Source organism: Thermothelomyces heterothallicus (assembly GCF_042370625.1).
Source record: "Thermothelomyces heterothallicus CBS 202.75 unplaced genomic scaffold P884_scaffold_4, whole genome shotgun sequence".
Lineage (NCBI taxonomy): Eukaryota > Fungi > Ascomycota > Sordariomycetes > Sordariales > Chaetomiaceae > Thermothelomyces > Thermothelomyces heterothallicus.
Genome location: NW_027192565.1, coordinates 747646 through 763039, shown reverse-complemented (window position 1 = coordinate 763039; position 15394 = coordinate 747646). Strand labels below are relative to the sequence as shown.

The following is a 15394-nucleotide window of genomic DNA, read 5'->3' as shown; positions in this document are numbered from 1 at the left end:
GGGGGGGGGGGGGAAAGAAATGAGGTAAGACGAACAACAATCAGGCGGAGCAGGCCCATCGTATGTGCCGCCGAGGACAGGTTGGATCACGGCCACGATGGCAGCCATGCGCCTCTTCAGGTCCGCGAGCTCTGCCTCGACGGCCTCCTTCTGGCGAATGACTCTCTGCAGCTCCTGGTACGGCTGCATGGACTTGAGGGCGGCAATCTCGCGCTCGTACTGTTCCGTCCGGAGACGCTGACGCTCGCGGATGGCACGCTGCGCGTCGCGGTCTAACGATACATTACTGCGTCAGTTTTACTAGACCATACAAGGACAGCCAGGTGCGTGTTGGGAACAGGCTGATCCAGACTGGGGGACCCTGAACCGGGCCGCCAAACCCGGCCCGACCCGAACCAAGAGCCGGGCCGGGACGCGGGACGGGGAGCGGGACCGGCGATCGGCGATCGGCGATCGGGACCTGGATTCGGTCCCCACTCACCATTGGCTCGCTTCCTCTCCAGCTGCTCCGGGGTCAGGTTGGCCACGCCCCGGAGCCCCCGGCCGGTCTTGCGCTTCTTGGGCGCACCCCCAGCCTGTGTGCCGTCGTCTGTGGCGGCGGCATTATGGGACCCGGGCGCTGCCTGCTGTTGTGTTGCTGTTGATGGCGTGCCGTGTTCGCTGTTGCCCGGCTCGGGATGCTGCTCCCCCGAACCGAGGTTCGCGGCAGCGCCGGCGCCGGCGTCGGCGCGGGAACCGCGGACGCGGCGAAGCTGCGCTTGCGTCCAAGCTCCGTGGGAGGATTGGCGCTGTAGCCGTGTGGTGTGGATCCCGGGGGTTCCCAAGTCCCTGCCGTGCTTGTAACGCTACTTGTAAGGCCAAGGTTAGCTGCATCGATGGTCGGATCTGGACTCCCGGATGTGTTGACCGAAAGCGACGACGACGCCATGGGTTGGTGAAACGGGATGGGATCGGGGATGGGATGGGGTATGTCCCCCTCCCCCACCCCCAACGAGCCAATCGACGACTTTGTGTTGGACTGCCTGAAACAGCAAAATTCAATAAAATAAGATGAGAAATAATAATAATTTTTTTTAAAAAAATAAAACAATGGATCGAGTACGGGCACTGTGACTTACTGCCAAGACACACCCAACCGGAGCTTGTTGGGCCGCTTTGTTGGTGCTGGACCCCCTCGGCCCCTGCGAGCTTGTGCTCGTTTGTTGTCAAGGCAAAAGGGCGGGAACCAGAAAATTGCCGACCCGTCGTCGATTGGTGTATATAGGTGACCTGACCAAACCCCTTGTACTTGAGCTGACCAAACCCCCTGTTAAGCGAGCTCGCTTAAGCTCGCTTAAGCTGACCTGACCAATATTCTAAAAAATAGGGAATTAATTCTAAATCGATTCTAAATTAATTTTATTATAGATTATATAATCTTACCTAATATATATAATTTACTATTTTTAGAGCTTTATTTTAGAATTAATTCTAATTACTTTTTTAATTAGTTTTAATTTAGTTCTAAAGTAATTCTAAATTAATTCTAAACTAGTTCTAAACTAGTTCTAAACTAGTTTTAGAAGACTTTTTAAATATATTAATTTTAAAAGTAATAAAATCTAATAACTAATCTTTATAGTTTTATTAAATTGATTTAGAATTCATTATAAAGCATTTAATTATATTCTTTAAGAATTGTGGGGAGGGATGAAGTTGACCTGACCAGTCTAAAAAATTTGAAGTTTTGGTCTGGTCAGGTCAGCTTAAGCGAGCTCGCTTAACAGGGGGTTTGGTCAGCTCAAGTACAAGGGGTTTGGTCAGGTCACCTAAGAACTGTCGTCGATTGGGGGTGCAGCGACTGAGCTTGGGGAAGGTGGTCCGAGTCATTCGCGGGCGGGGGGTGGGCACTCGGCTTGGCAGTCACTGGTCCCCACCGCGAACTTGCCAACTGACTTCTCTTGAACCAGACTCTCTTGAGTTGTAATTAACCAAGCAGGATTCTTTTACAATGGTCTCACCAACGCCATATCTGAGGGACATACGAATTTTCCTTGAACAGCTTGGCAGTGTTAGTTCCTGTCCACATGATTGTGTCGTTCATGAAGAAGAATAAAAAAGTGAGAAAAAAAAAAGAAAAACATCCGAGGAAACATTTGCGGATAGACAATTGGAAAGCGATGAAAAAAACCCGAGATCAAGATAGATAATTTACAGCGACCGATGCTCTACGGACTTAAATACCAGCAAGGCTTCTTCTTCTTCTAAGACTCATTCATCGAGACATTACCCCTTAGCACGTCATCTCCACCTCCCTTCCATTCCCTGAACGACACACCCTCTCCGTCCCTCCTTGCCATTCCCTCCCCCTTCTTCTTCTCTCTCGTCATTCAATCCGCCGAAGCCCGCGCCAGCGCCTCGTGTAGGTGCGGCGGCAGGCGGTAGCGCAGCTGGCTGGTGTAGGCCGTCAGGTCGACGCTTATCTGCTTGAGCTCGTCGATCATCTGGCGCGCCGTCGACTGGTTGCCGCTGAACTGGCCCGTCTGGAGCCGCTCCCGCTGCTTGCTGCAGCAGATGACGGTCCACATGAGCAGGTTGGGCACGTTGATGGCCACCGGCTGCGCCAGCGACGAGAAGCGGGCCGCATAAGCGCGGATCACGCTCGGGTCGCCGCGCGCCGTGAGCGGGAGGATGTCGAGGCTGCGGATTTTCTGTCGTCGCCAATCAGTACGCGTTTTTACCTTATACCGAACCGAGTTTGGAATTTTGGAAGAAGGGGGGGGGGGGTTGGATGGGAAAGAAGGAGAAATGAGGAGAGGGGAAGGGGAAGGGGAGATTAGACTTACATCAAGACACTGAGGCCACTGGCCCTGCTCGACCAGGTTCTTGATGTCGCTCATCTGTAGCAGCACCGAGCACGCCACCCGGTTCGGGTCGCGGATCTTCTGCCAGAACATGTGGTCCCTCTCGTACATGCTCATCATCGTCTTGGCTAGCTCGACCGGGTCGTCGATGGCCGCCAGGCTCAGGCTGCTGCCGCAGCGGGCGGCATCGGCCGCCTCGGCGCCCCCGTCCACGCGGGGCCTGATCGGCACCAGCCGCATCGGGTCCTCGCCGATCTCGAGCGAGACGGCCTCGCTTAGCGCCCGGCTGACGATCGACACCACCGTGTCGTAGTCCTCGGCCAGGTGGTACAGCAGCACCGCGTCCGTGGTGCGCCCGTTGTCGTCGGCGAAGCTGGCCGCCTGCAGCGTGATGGCGCGGATGAAGTCGTCCTCCTGGCCGAGCGCGATCAGCGGGCCGCGCTCCTCGATGACGCCCCGGATGCGCTGCCCGTCGGGCTTGATGTCGCCGATCAGCCGGCTGAACTCGCGCGACTCGAGAACCAGCTCGCGCAGGGCCTCGTGGCAGAGCGCCGCCTGTTGCTGCCCGCCCGCCTCGTCCGCGTTGAGGCAGATGAGCACGAGGTAGTCCACCGCGGCGGCCGCGTTGGCCGCCCGGAAGTCGCGCGTGTAGTAGCCGAGCATGCGGCCAAAGTTGATCTGCGGCTGGCTCCGCGTGTTGTGGGACAGCAGCTCGTTGCCGGCCGACTGCGCGTCCGCCGGGCGGAGGAGCCCGTAGTAGGTGAGCGCGATGGCGAAGTGGACCGCGTCGACGTACGAGAACGGGTACAGGTAGGCGATGGCCTGCTCGAACATGCCCGACAAGATCTGGAGGTAGAAGAACATGCCGAAGCTACCGTTAGTGTCCTCGGCCGGCGTCTTGGGGAAGTGCTTGAGGCCGATCTCGCGGATGCTCGCCTGCAGCTCGCCCAGGCCGTACGACTCGCCCGCGAGCTCCAGGGACCTGTCCGTCTCGCGCGCCAGGTTGAACTGCAGCCAGATCCAGTCGTTGACGTCGGTCTGCAAGCCTTCCAGGCTCCGGTTGCTCAGGTCGCAGCGGCCGATGATCTTGTAGCACGCCATGCGGAAGGGGTCGATGGAGCCCTCGGGCGCGTTGCGGATCCGCTGGTTGTACTCGCTCGTGCACCGGTCCTGCATCTGCCGCTTGAGCCGGCGCTCCTCGCTGGATGCGTAGCTGTTGATGTAGCCGGAGAAGGTCCGGTCGATGCTGCGGAAGTGGCTCTGGTTCTCGTTGACGTACTGGGCCGCCTCGTGCACGAAGCCGGCCCGCAAGAGATAGAAGACGATCGCCCAGATGTACTCGCCGTTCGCCTGCTGGAGGTCGACGTTGTCGGGCACCAGCGTCTTGCGGGCGATGCGGAGGCGGATGTACGCCTTGATCTTGCTGACCACGTCCGGCAGGCCGCCCAGGTTCGCGTCCTGCGGGTACTTGGCAATGAGCGAGTTCACCTCGTTCCAGAACTGCTTCTCCAAGAAGGCGTTGGCGCCGCTGAGGATCTGCTTCCGCATCGCGACCGCGTTGGCAGACTGGAGGTTGGGGTCCAGGTACAGCCTCGCAAACTGCCGTTCCCTGGGCGTCTCCTCGGCCTCGGGGAACTCTCCCACGATCTCCATCATGGCGCGGTAGGCCTCCACGATGTGCGGCCCGTGCCGGTCTCCGGACTTGGACTCGAGCTCGGCCAGGTCGCGGCAGATGTAGATAGGCAAGCCCTGCTGCCGGGCGTTGTTGAAGTCGTGGATCTTCTCGGCCAGCTTGCCCTGCTTCTCGCGCAAGAAGCGGTCGTCCATGGACGACCCGGCCCCGCCCGAGCCTGCCGCGTCCTTGCGAGCCTCCACGTCCGTGAACTCGCTGGCGTGCGACCCGATCCGGCTCGGGGTCCCGATGACGGAGCGCTGCATCGCCGACCTGCCGATCAGGCTGGCGCGCTGCGCAACCCGCTCGCCGCCGCCGGCCTGGCTGCTCGCCTTGCGTCTGGACCGCCCGAACGTGCCCTGGCCGTCCTTGGACGGCGTCGACGCGCGGGCGGCCGGCTGTGTGCTCGTGCGAGCGGCATCCTCCCTCGGCTTGATGCCAAAGTGCTGGTAGATGCGCCTCCGCTGCGCCTCCCACTCCATCGTCACGTTGTCCTCGAGGAACGAATCAAAGTCCCGCACCGATCGGTCCAGCCCGTCGGCGATCATGCTCAGCGTCGTCCTGGTCTGCAGGTTCGAGAGGTACGTCTCCACGTCGACCTCGCCGACGCCGCCGCCGAACCCGGCTCCCTGGGCAGCGGCGCCCCGCTCTCTGGCCTGGAGCCCGAACGCGCCGAGGTCGCGGACCGCCGCGCCGGGGTCGACGCCGGAGGCGGCGAGGAAATAGTGAGCCTTTCCATGCTCCAGAGGCTTGTCCTGCGGAGGGCCAAGCTTCTTGAGGCGCTGGCGCAGATCGCCCAGGCCCAGCTGCAGAGAGGGCAGCTCGCCCAGCGCCGTCTCCCCCTCGGCTTCTTTCTTGTTCTTGGCTAGCAGGCTGTCAAACAGGGCGCCGCTCGGGAGCGCAGATGGCGGTGCCTGCTGCTGCTGCTGCTGCTGCTGCTGCTGGTTCGTGGATGCGGCAGGGTTCGTGTTGGTCGTGTTGCCCAGTCCCAGGCTTAGGCCGCCGCTGGGAGCGGCCGAGGAGAAGAGACTTCCCCCTCCGGCTGGCTGAGTCGTGGTCGCGGTCGAGCTGCCAAAGAGCGTGCTGCCGCCAAAGAGGCTGGTCCCGCCCGATGTCGTCGGCTGACTGGTCGCGGCTGTCGACTGGTTGCCGCCGAAGAGCGACCCTTGAGGGGTAGTTGTGGATGTGCCAAACAGAGAGGTACCCAGATTGAGTCCCGTCTTGGGCTGCGACTGGGCGGGTGTTGTTGTCGTGCCGGCTGTAGAACTGTTTCCAAAGAGAGAGTTCCCTGTGGTCGTCGAGCCGAAAATACTGTTGCCGGAGCCGGAGGCTGGCTGATTGCCTCCCGGAACGCCCAGTACTCCCGTCGAAGTCGCCGTCGGGGGCGTGCCTTTCCCCATAAAAAGCGACATGGCGGCTGCAATTCTTGGTGGTGATTGTTCTTTTTGCGATATCTGCTCGTCGCCAGATATGCAATGCGCGCGGGAGCTGGCGCTTGCGGGAGGTCGGTCCTGCGATTTGGGGGGGCGTCGCTCGGTCTCTTGTCTCTTTTTTTCGATTGTTGACCTGCAACGCCTGCAACGCCCTGCGCCTGAAAATGCTTTAGACGCGCCTTGAATGGGAATGCTTGGGTGTGGGGCCCGGGCGACCAAGCAACCTGAGGTTCTTCTGGGGTGCGTTCAGAGCTAACTAGCGAAAAGCTTGGGCCACATGCGGGACGCGTGCTAGCAAACGGGAAGTAACTACGGATCCGTAATCCGTACCAACTGTTAGCTCGCCAACTGCTACTCCATCCTACTCCAAAGTGTGTGAACTAGTCTGCAACTCGGGTACGGTGTCTACTGACAACGGTTGACCTGCCAAAAGCCAGGAGGTTATAAAATCCCTAAGTCTCTGTCGTGACCCCTTTGAAGTGCTGGATACTGGCTCTCAAGGTTCCATACGATGCCAGGGCAATGCAAGCCCGTGTTGTTGCCATGAAAGCGCGTCAGTTATTACATGGTACATGGATGGCCGTGCAGGACATCTTCCAGATCATCAATTAATATTTGCATCCAGGTACAAGCCAGAAGGCGATGTTGAGATACAATAAGTTTTATCATTTCCACCATCCTTACCCAGGTCCATGTGTACCTACATACGGACGTACATACATGTATGCTCTTGAACGACCTTTCCCATGAACCATGAACCGAATTGAACTAATGCAAATCCCACGCAGGAAATCGCAACGCCCCTCAAGAAAAAAAATAAACCAACTCCAACTGTTATCAATTCTGAAACGACGTCCCTTTGAGCGCTTCGTCGATCTTCCTCCTATATTCCTGCTGTGTCCGGCACTGGTCCAAAAACACCTCGTATTTGGCATCCAGCAACCTCTTCTCCGCGGGGTCATTCCTGGGCCGGACCACCTTGCCCGGCTTGCTCATGCGGTCCATGATGTTCCACAGCGGCTCCGTCTTGCCCTGCTCGTCCGCGCTGGCCGCCTTGGCACCCAGCATGGCGGCGCCGTGCACCACCGCGGCATTGACGTACCTAGGGATCAGCACCGGCATGCCGCACGCCGTTGCGATTAGGTCCATGAGGATTTCGTTCTGGCACTGGCTGCCCGACATGAAGATACTCTTGATAGTGTGGCCCGAGTTGTTCATCGTCTCGACAATCTGCCGCGTCTGCAGCGCGATGAACTCCATGGTCGAGTAGTACAGCAGCGCCATGCTATCCTTGCTCTTGTCGCTGCTCATGCCGACGATGGCGCCGCGCATGTTGGGGTCAGCGATGGGCGACCGGTTGCCCCAGAGGTCGCCGTAGAAGAAAAGGTGCCGCACCAGGTACGAGATGGACGGCGCCCGCGTCTTCTCTACGAGGTGCCGGAGGTGGTCATTCAGATAGTCGTAGATGTTCTTGCCCGCCTCTTGGGCCTCTCTCATGGTGTCGTCGTATGCTGCGTGCGTTTCGAGCATGTGCTTCAGCAGCTCTCCCGTTGCTGACTGACCGCCTTCGGCCATCCAGTACTCGGGGATGAGGACGTCGCGGTAGGGGCCCCAGACTCCTGGGACAAAAACGGGCTCTCTCGACATGGCCAGGTGGCAGGTGGACGTCCCGGCCACGGACGCCAGCCGGGTGAAAGCCTGCGAGACGTCATTCGAGGCGACAGTGTCGTCCAGGTGGTCCGAATCCAGCTTGACCTTGGCTCCGACCGTGCCGATCCAGCCGGCATATGCGTCGATAACGCCGCTCCCGATCGCAATGCCGGGCGGGAGCCCGAAGTCCTTGGCCGCCTTTTCGCAAAGGCCACCGACCAACTCGCCGGCGCTCAAAAACTTGCCGTTCTTGTCACGTATCAGCCGACGCCCCGTCCAATCAAACAAAACAAAAAAGATGGCGGCCAAACACTCACCACACCGTTGACCCCGCCCACCCGTCGAAAGCCGTCCTCTACCAGATCGCCCAGCCCGATCGCCTTGTAGAAATCTTCCTGCCACCCCTTAACGCTCCCATCCACGCCCACGGGCACGTAGCCCTGCTTACAGACGGCGCTGCAGAAGCTCCTCGTCTCGCCGCCCGTCGCGAGGTGGGTCAGGGCGTCGGCCAGGTCGTAGAACTTGCAGCGCGCAAACAGCTCGGGCGGCATGTGGTTCTTGAGCCACAGCACCTTGGGGATTTCCATCTCGACGTTCATCTTGCCGCCGAGGTAGCGCAGCAGCTTGTGGCCGGTGCTGTTGATGAGCTCCGTCTCGGCCAGCGGTCTGTGGTCAAGCCAGAGGATCACGTTGCGGTCCTCACCGCTGGCGTTGGAGAAGTCCGGCCCCGTGACGGGCACCGGCTCGTCTGTGTCGTGCCTGAAGACGGCCAGCGAGCACGTCGCGTCGAAGCCGATGCCCTTGATGGAGGCCGGGTCGACCCCGGAGTCGGCGACCGTCTTGCGCACGCAGTGCGAGATGGCGCGCCAGATGTCGGTTGTGGATTGCTCCTGGCGGATGTGTGTCAGTCTGGGTCTGCGTGATGTCCGTCGTGGCCGGATAAAGGTGGCAAGTGGGAGCGGGGGAATGGCGGGGTTGGGTCGCATACATAGTGTGAGCCGTCGTAGCCGTGTGCGGGCTGCCAGAGCTTGATGTTCTCGCTCGCCAGCGCCTTGATCTCGCCGGTAGAGTCGATAATGCAGGCTCGAGCCGAGCCGGTCCCGACGTCTACGCCGATGTAGTGAGCCTGCGGCAACACGGTGAGCAGAGTGTGCGCGACGATTTCAGTCCTGGGCTTGGACAAACCTGGGATGCCCTGGTTTGGACTGCGGTTAGTTGATGTCGGTATAGTGGCTGCGTGCGTCCATGAGTGCGCTGCTTACATTTTCCCCTTGCTGCTAGAGCTGGTTTCGAGTTGCGTAGGGTGGTGGCTAATCTTTTCAGTGACGACTTCGGGAGGCCAAATAGACGTGCGAGGCAGCTGGAATCACAGGCGGCAGCGCTGTCCGAGAGCGAGAGGAGATAGAAGAGGAGGTGGTGGTGATGGAGGAGGAGGATAGGAAAGTCAATTCGCAGGATCGCCGAGCTCCCTTAAAAGAAGGAACCCTCCTATCGTCTTATTGTTGCGTACAGCCTCAACAATGACCCGACATTGGACAAATGTGTGAGGGGGGTAGAAAGTGAAAGAGCCCAGGGTCCCACCTGCCTCGTCACCCCTAAACCCCCCGTATGTTCAACTTCCCCAAAGCACACGATGGAGTCAGTCTCGGCACCCGACTCTGCCTGGGACGCGTAGACTAGGAGCTTCGCAGGCATGCAGGGAAGATTCGAGGCCTGTCGAGCTCCTGATCGCTGACCACAGCCCCTAACAAGTCTCAAGCCTGAGAGTGGGATATCAAAGTCTGGCCATCACGCGTTGTGGCAGCAACCGTAGATTCAGCAATGATCAACGCTCGCCTTATCTGTTGGAGCTGGGACGGGGTTACCACGAGAAGAGCTTGAAGGGCGGGGACTCCGGGAAGGTGCAGCTTTTGCGGGTCCGTCATAGAAGGCGGCGTTCCGCGTGACGTGCAAAACTTTGTTCGCGTAGGGCTAGAACCGCTGCGACAGCGTCTAGATCGCCGCTCCGCTCAGTTTGTGCTGGGTGGGGAGCGTCTCCCAGCTTCTCTTAGCCGGAGCTCTACCGAGTGTTCTCGCGAGACGGTGGGTGTGCGGGGGTTGCAACGAGCTCGTTGGGTTACCGCACTGCGTTAAGTCTGCGGGCTACAGTCCGGATTACCCGGAACCGGAACCCGGCGGGGCTTGAGCTAAACTCACATTCAAGGCCACCGAGGACTCCGGTCACCGGCGCGCGGGGCTACTCGGAATGTTTTGGTTTGTTGTCTCGTCCATTGTCTCGTTTCCCCGCGACGTCGCGTACACAACACAGCAGTAAAGTCGTCGATTGAAGTACCGCACTCTGTGATCCAAAAGGGCGCTGGTTCTCGTGTCTCAACGGCTTCCTCCTCCTCTATTTTTCTTCCTCCTCTCCCCCCTTTTTTAAATTTTTTTTTATTTTTCTCCGTGTTTTGCTTTAGGCTCCATTTGCTCGCCGTTGTTGTCGTATATTGCTCGTTGTAGTTGGATGGAGGGAACTGGTGTAAGTGTGTTGGCTCGATTTCTTGGAGGCAAAGGTAGAGAGAGTCTTGACGAAAAGTGGCAAAGTAGTATATGTATATATCCTTTTTTACGGTAAATTCAATTCAATCATGAAGGTTGCGGAATTTAAGTTGAATGCGGGTAGAAATAGTAATGGCAGTGATCGTGCAGGCTTGATTGAGGAAGGTGAGGGAATGCCGACGCAGAAAGGGTCCAAGGGTCTTCTGCCCGAGATGCGAGCGAAAACCTCTTGAAAATCTTCAACTTTACAACATCAAGTCCCCCAATCAAGATGGAGCCCGAAACAGCGGCAACCCACGAGGAAATATGGGACGACTCGGCGCTCGTCGAGTCTTGGAACCAGGCATTAGAGGAATACAAGGTCAGGAAGCCACGCGCTTCAAATTGCGAGCGCGACATGTCAAACGTCCAAGACTGTTCCTGACACCGCTCGCAGAAGTACCACAGCATTCACGCCAAAGGCGGCTCGGTCGACGACATCCTCAACGGCGCTAATGAAACGTAAAACTCTCTCCCCCACCCCCCCTCTGCGGCAATCCAGATCAACGGGCGAGGAACCGAAAGAAGAAGAGAGAAGCGGCCCTGCGGTTTCCCTTACTAACGGCAGTGCAGGACTCGGTCAAACACCGATGCCAAGCCCGAACCAGGAGTAGTTGACGAAGCTGCGCATTCTCAAGAAGACGCCGAGGCGGAGGCAGACGTCGACGAGACAATACCCATGGATGAGGGCGACGAAACATCGGTCCCGACAATCTCGGATGTCCAGGACTCCGTGAATGCGAACAAGGTACGGCTAGGATGCACAGACCACTCCCGGTGCGGGAACGGTCATCTTGGAAGAGGGTCAAATCTTGGCATGAAACAAGTTCCTCGAGTTTCCTCTCCGATGCTGCTCCGCTTCACTGCGAAGTCCAGGAACGGACCCTTATCGGCATAGACTAACGGATGGTCTCAAGAAACAGGGGGATGCGCTGCGGGCCGGGGGGTCTTCCCTGCCAGGGCCACAGACAGTCTTGGGCACTGGTGAGCCTACCTGAAGTGTTGGGGAACTGCCCGAGTTAACAAATTGCAGTGCAGGATGAGGAACTCAAGAACCTCTTGATGTCGTGGTATTACGCAGGTAAGCTTTAAGCTTACCCCTCCATGGCATATGGCCGCCAGGACCCGCCACTGACAGTTACAGGCTACTACACTGGACTCTATGAAGGCAAGCAACAAAGAAGTCAACAGGCACAGGGTAGCCCAAAAACTTCCTAGGGAGGCTCCTTCCCGGTCTCGATCTGCTGTTGCGCTACCTTGATCACCGGGTCAAGCTCGTTGATTGGGTTGAACAAAAAGAAACGTCGGCCGCTCTGGAGCTCCCGGTTTCACTAAAAGGAACAAACAAGATAGAAAAGCAATCCGTTTACCGAGTATGTACAGAAAGGTGCAAGGGGACGTCGGAACGCAATCTGTCGGCGCGGAGTGGAGGCTGAGATCCTGGGGTAACAAGCGTAATAATGTAGCGTAGGACCGAGAGCACTCGAGGCTTGGCAGCTGCAGGCCCTTAACCCCCCTCCCCCGGTTGGTAAGGGAGCCCTGACCTGCAGGGTCCGCTGCAACACTAATCACTGTTAACGAATTTTCGGCCCCCTGCGACGAGTTTTGTTTGAGAATTCAACGGCTGCTCGGGCAGCACGTCTGAGCACCTCCACGGCATGTGTCAGCCTCCCGCGCCTCCTCACTCATCTCCATCTCCATTCGGCATAGCACCAGGGGCCGCAAACGTACCTTCATCCCACGGGAAGAAAGTTCCGGCGTCCGATCACGTCGCTGTCCATTGCTTTGGCGCCCGACGAGCTGCATGGCCGGGACTCTGATTGGATTGCAGTGCCCCGGAAGGACATCTACACGTGTAGTGTCCACGTGCACTCGGGCGCACTCGAAGGTGGCACTGGGATGTGTAGTTGCCGTTGGCGGCCTCCAACCAAGGTACCTATTGTGTCCGGTTGCTTGATGAAAGCTGACGAAGTTGTGTATGTCCTGGACAGAGTAGGATCGTTTAACCTCGCTAGCAGTAGGATCTACGCCGAGGCTCATCAGAACTTTCGGGGCCCATCCCATTCCAACTTGGCCGGCCGAGCGGCTTTAACTCAGGACGACGCGCAGTGCAGTGGAGTAAACCTCACTTCTTGAAAGGCGACATAACCGCGAGGGTTGATTACCACATCATGTCCAGGGGTTGACTCTTCAGAATGGATGCCGTTGCTTGGGAATTAAGCAGCGTTCTTGGGCTTCCACGACGGCCGCATGGACTTGTAAACGCTCAATTGCGCCGAGTTCAAAAAAAAAAAAAAAGAAAAAAAAAAGACCACAAACGACGCTGCAACAGCGCGGCCAAATCCCTTCTTGACCGCGCCGCCCCCCCCCCCCCTTTCCTGCGCTGTATGTACCCTACACAGAGTACACTTGGAATTTCGCTCATCCGTTTGCTTGTCTGCGAAAACTCGAGTCAATACTCCGTAGAGCCGCCTTCGGGCTCGGGACCGGGGGTGCACAGCCCCTGCTACGGTTTCTTCGTCCCATCTCAAACAGCCCGTGCACTCCGAGCTTGGCAACATGTCAAACACCATCCTGAGACGATCGTGTCGCAGCAGACCTCCTTGCTGCTAGCAGCCCCCCGGGCAAGGTCGTCTCCTTTACCGACGCTCCGCACGTATCGCCTTGCAGGTGTGGCGGCCCTGTCTGTTCCCGATCCCTCCCAAACGTTTGTGCAGTGTCTATAGGGAACTTCCGTACACTCCGTACGGGCGTGGATGTGACAGGGGTAGTCTACTACCACGCTGATGCTTCTCCGGCTGTTTCGAACTTTCAGGGCTTGTCCCCTACCTGCCCTTGGCATACGGGGATCTTTTGTCGAGTTCACAGCCCGGGGACGTCGTGCTCGGAGATCATCATGCTGCGATATAAGCGCTGACGGGCCCCCCTTTCGGGTGGCTACTGCAGAAGTCTGTTTCTTTTTCTTCTCAACCCCCTCGTTCCACCGTTGCCTTTCTCTGCGTGTGTTCACTCCTTTGGTTGATCCGTTCTTTTTTCTTCCTCCCTACATCTTTCACTTCTCCACGACGAGCAGGGACTCGCTTTGGCATCCGGATTATTCGACTATTTCCCCGTCATATATCTCAGTCATATATATCTTTCAGCGTTCGGGGCCACTCGAGAGAGACACGACCGACATTTACGAAGGTCGATACAGAATAAAGGAGGCAAAATGAAGTTCTCTGCAGCAACGGCAGTGGTATTGGGCATGGTGCCCTTGGCGCTGGGCAAGGCGATTCACAACGCGTATCCCGTCCGGCGGAACGGCCACAACATCCAGGTCGTGGACGCTGCTAGCAAGGATAGCGTCCCGGCCTCTGAGGCACAGCTCGAGGAGCTTGCCGGCCTCATCGGCCTCCACCGTGGCTCCGGCCAAGCCATCAACTTCCTTTGGGTCAACCTCGGCGGCGGTGCCGCAACGACCGTCATCGGCTCAGCCTCGACAGTCACCGTCACGAAAACCGTGGCCGCCGACGCCACCGCTACTGCTCCTCCTGCCGTTATCACCGACGTGGCCGGCTCGACCACCGTTGCCGCCCCTCCCTCAACTACCGTCGTCGCCGGTGGTGCCACTCACACCGTGACGGTCGGCGGCCCTGCGGGCCTCGTCTTCACTCCTCAGGAACTGCATCCCGCGGTCGGCGACACCGTCATCTTCACCTTCCTCAGCCAGAACCACACGGCCACCCAGTCCGCTTTCGACAAGCCATGCGAGCCTCTCGCGGGAGGCATGGACTCCGGGTTTCAGGCCAACGCCAACAACACCGTCAACCCTCCGCCGCAGGTTGCGATGCAGGTCATGGTTGACACTCCTCTCTGTACGCTCTCAACCCCCCCCCCCGGGGGCGCGCGCGATTGTTTTCTTTTTAAAAGAAGCTGCTCAAGCTAACCAGAATCGTGCCAACCACAGGGTTCTACTGCCGTCAGAAAGGCCACTGCGGCAAGGGCATGGTCTTCAGCATCAACCCGACGGCCGAGAAGACGCACGCCCAGTTCCAGGCCAACGCGATCCAGCAGGCCGGCAACGGCGCCGGCGGCGCCATCACCGGCAACCCGCCCCCGACCGACCCCAACGCCGGCACCGGCGGCGCCGTCGAGTCCTCGGCCTCCGCCTCCGTCACCGCCCCGCCCGCCCCGACGGCCACCGACGCCGCCGGCTCCGTCCAGACCGGCACGGGCACCGTCGCGCCCGACGGGTCCTGCGTCTGCGCCGTGCAGTGCAGCTTCGGTGGCTTCCCGAACCAGGCGGTGCAGGGAAGGGATAGCTTTGGCGGCTATGGCGGTAAGTCTTTTTTTCTTTCTTTTCCACCACCCCTCTTCTCCCCCCACCCTCCCGATGGGCTAGGGTATCATGTGGTGCGTGTGCTAATCAGAGATATAACCAAGTAGGCGCCCTCCCCATGGCCATGGTCCCTGCCGCTGCTCGTAGGGTATAAAAAGGCTAGCTTCTAAGCATCAAGGTTATGAAGCAATGACTCTTCTTTTGACCGCTGGCGGCGGTTGGTTTTCTGGCGGGCTGCTGCTATTGCTGGTGGCGGTGGCGATGGTGGTGGGAGGCGGAAATACCATTCATCTGTAGACTTTGTCTCCTTTTTCTTGGCTGTCAATTTCCCCTGTATTGTCTCATGCTGCCGCTCGACCTGGGAGTTGTCGGAGCAGAGAGGTATATGGCTGGCTCGTATTTTCCGGATGCTCAAATATTAATACACGACGTTTTTGGTGGAATCAATCTCCTTCTCGAGCTGCAGTGAGATGTTCGTGTGAGATCGAGGAACATTTAGGGAACTTGGCCCAGCGTTGACTCCTTTCTCCCGCCTCCATTGGCATGCAATGAAGATGCATCTTGAAACGCTTTGACGTGGTGATAGACTCCTTGAGGTATGCACGCACCGGCCGTCCCTACTCTCTCCCGCGTGTTTCTCGCCGCTCCAGTAACTAGTCATTTCAGGGGTAGGAGTACGAGTTAGGCGATTGCTTTGTCCGTAATTCGGTGCCACCTCCCAAGGAAATGGAGGTTACCAGCGTGGATGGATGTAGTCCGAGTGGTGGCAGCGCGCCTTGTCGCTGCCCGGTATGGCTAAAACCTCTTCAGCTCATACATGATCAACTCGTGGCAGAGAGTTGCAGTAGCGTCTCGTGGAGGTTGGTGAGAAGCGTCAACCAAGTAGTTCAGAGTAGCG

The 15394-nt window shown here is 58.3% G+C and overlaps 4 protein-coding genes across 4 annotated transcripts in view; 2 read left to right on the top strand and 2 right to left on the bottom strand.

Moving 5' to 3' along the window:
* The window catches only part of P884DRAFT_194084 (uncharacterized protein), a gene marked incomplete at both ends in the record, with an annotated part of 1480 nt that extends 1291 nt beyond the window's left edge, over window positions 1-189 (bottom strand). The window contains one exon of the mRNA XM_069437802.1: window positions 39-189. Coding sequence (XP_069300085.1) covers window positions 39-189 — 151 coding nt within the window. The remainder of the gene's footprint in view (window positions 1-38) is intronic.
* Window positions 190-2159: 1970 nt separating this feature from the next.
* On the bottom strand, window positions 2160-9293 carry P884DRAFT_218414 (Nup93/Nic96-domain-containing protein; the record flags this gene model as incomplete). The annotated part of the gene is made up of 6 exons (XM_069439377.1): window positions 2160-2690; window positions 2826-5940; window positions 6799-7847; window positions 7916-8488; window positions 8587-8724; window positions 9231-9293. 6 exons carry the CDS (start codon window positions 9291-9293, stop codon window positions 2370-2372), a joined length of 5259 nt encoding a protein of 1752 aa, XP_069300084.1. The 3' UTR covers window positions 2160-2369.
* A 1087-nt stretch (window positions 9294-10380) lies between these two features.
* Window positions 10381-11775, top strand: P884DRAFT_283092 (uncharacterized protein). Its single transcript, XM_069443636.1, has 6 exons — window positions 10381-10497; window positions 10573-10637; window positions 10749-10923; window positions 11093-11159; window positions 11209-11256; window positions 11320-11775. Exons 1-6 carry the CDS (start codon window positions 10408-10410, stop codon window positions 11391-11393), a joined length of 519 nt encoding a protein of 172 aa, XP_069300083.1. The 5' UTR covers window positions 10381-10407; the 3' UTR covers window positions 11394-11775.
* A 1369-nt stretch (window positions 11776-13144) lies between these two features.
* On the top strand, window positions 13145-14782 carry P884DRAFT_318797 (uncharacterized protein). Its single transcript, XM_069445345.1, has 3 exons — window positions 13145-14032; window positions 14125-14496; window positions 14601-14782. Exons 1-3 carry the CDS (start codon window positions 13387-13389, stop codon window positions 14648-14650), a joined length of 1068 nt encoding a protein of 355 aa, XP_069300082.1. The 5' UTR covers window positions 13145-13386; the 3' UTR covers window positions 14651-14782.
* The last annotated feature ends 612 nt before the right edge of the window (window positions 14783-15394 follow it).

Excerpts from the sequence above, each read along its gene's own strand:
- P884DRAFT_318797 (XM_069445345.1), top strand. The coding sequence starts at position 13,387 with ATGAAGTTCTCTGCAGCAACGGCAGTGGTATTGGGCATGGTGCCCTTG. Across the intron at positions 14,033-14,124 it reads CATGGTTGACACTCCTCTCT|GGTTCTACTGCCGTCAGAAA; the intron begins GTACGCTCTCAA and ends TGCCAACCACAG. Across the intron at positions 14,497-14,600 it reads TAGCTTTGGCGGCTATGGCG|TAGGCGCCCTCCCCATGGCC; the intron begins GTAAGTCTTTTT and ends GATATAACCAAG.
- P884DRAFT_283092 (XM_069443636.1), top strand. The coding sequence starts at position 10,408 with ATGGAGCCCGAAACAGCGGCAACCCACGAGGAAATATGGGACGACTCG. Across the intron at positions 10,498-10,572 it reads AGGCATTAGAGGAATACAAG|AAGTACCACAGCATTCACGC; the intron begins GTCAGGAAGCCA and ends CACCGCTCGCAG. Across the intron at positions 11,160-11,208 it reads ACAGACAGTCTTGGGCACTG|TGCAGGATGAGGAACTCAAG; the intron begins GTGAGCCTACCT and ends AACAAATTGCAG.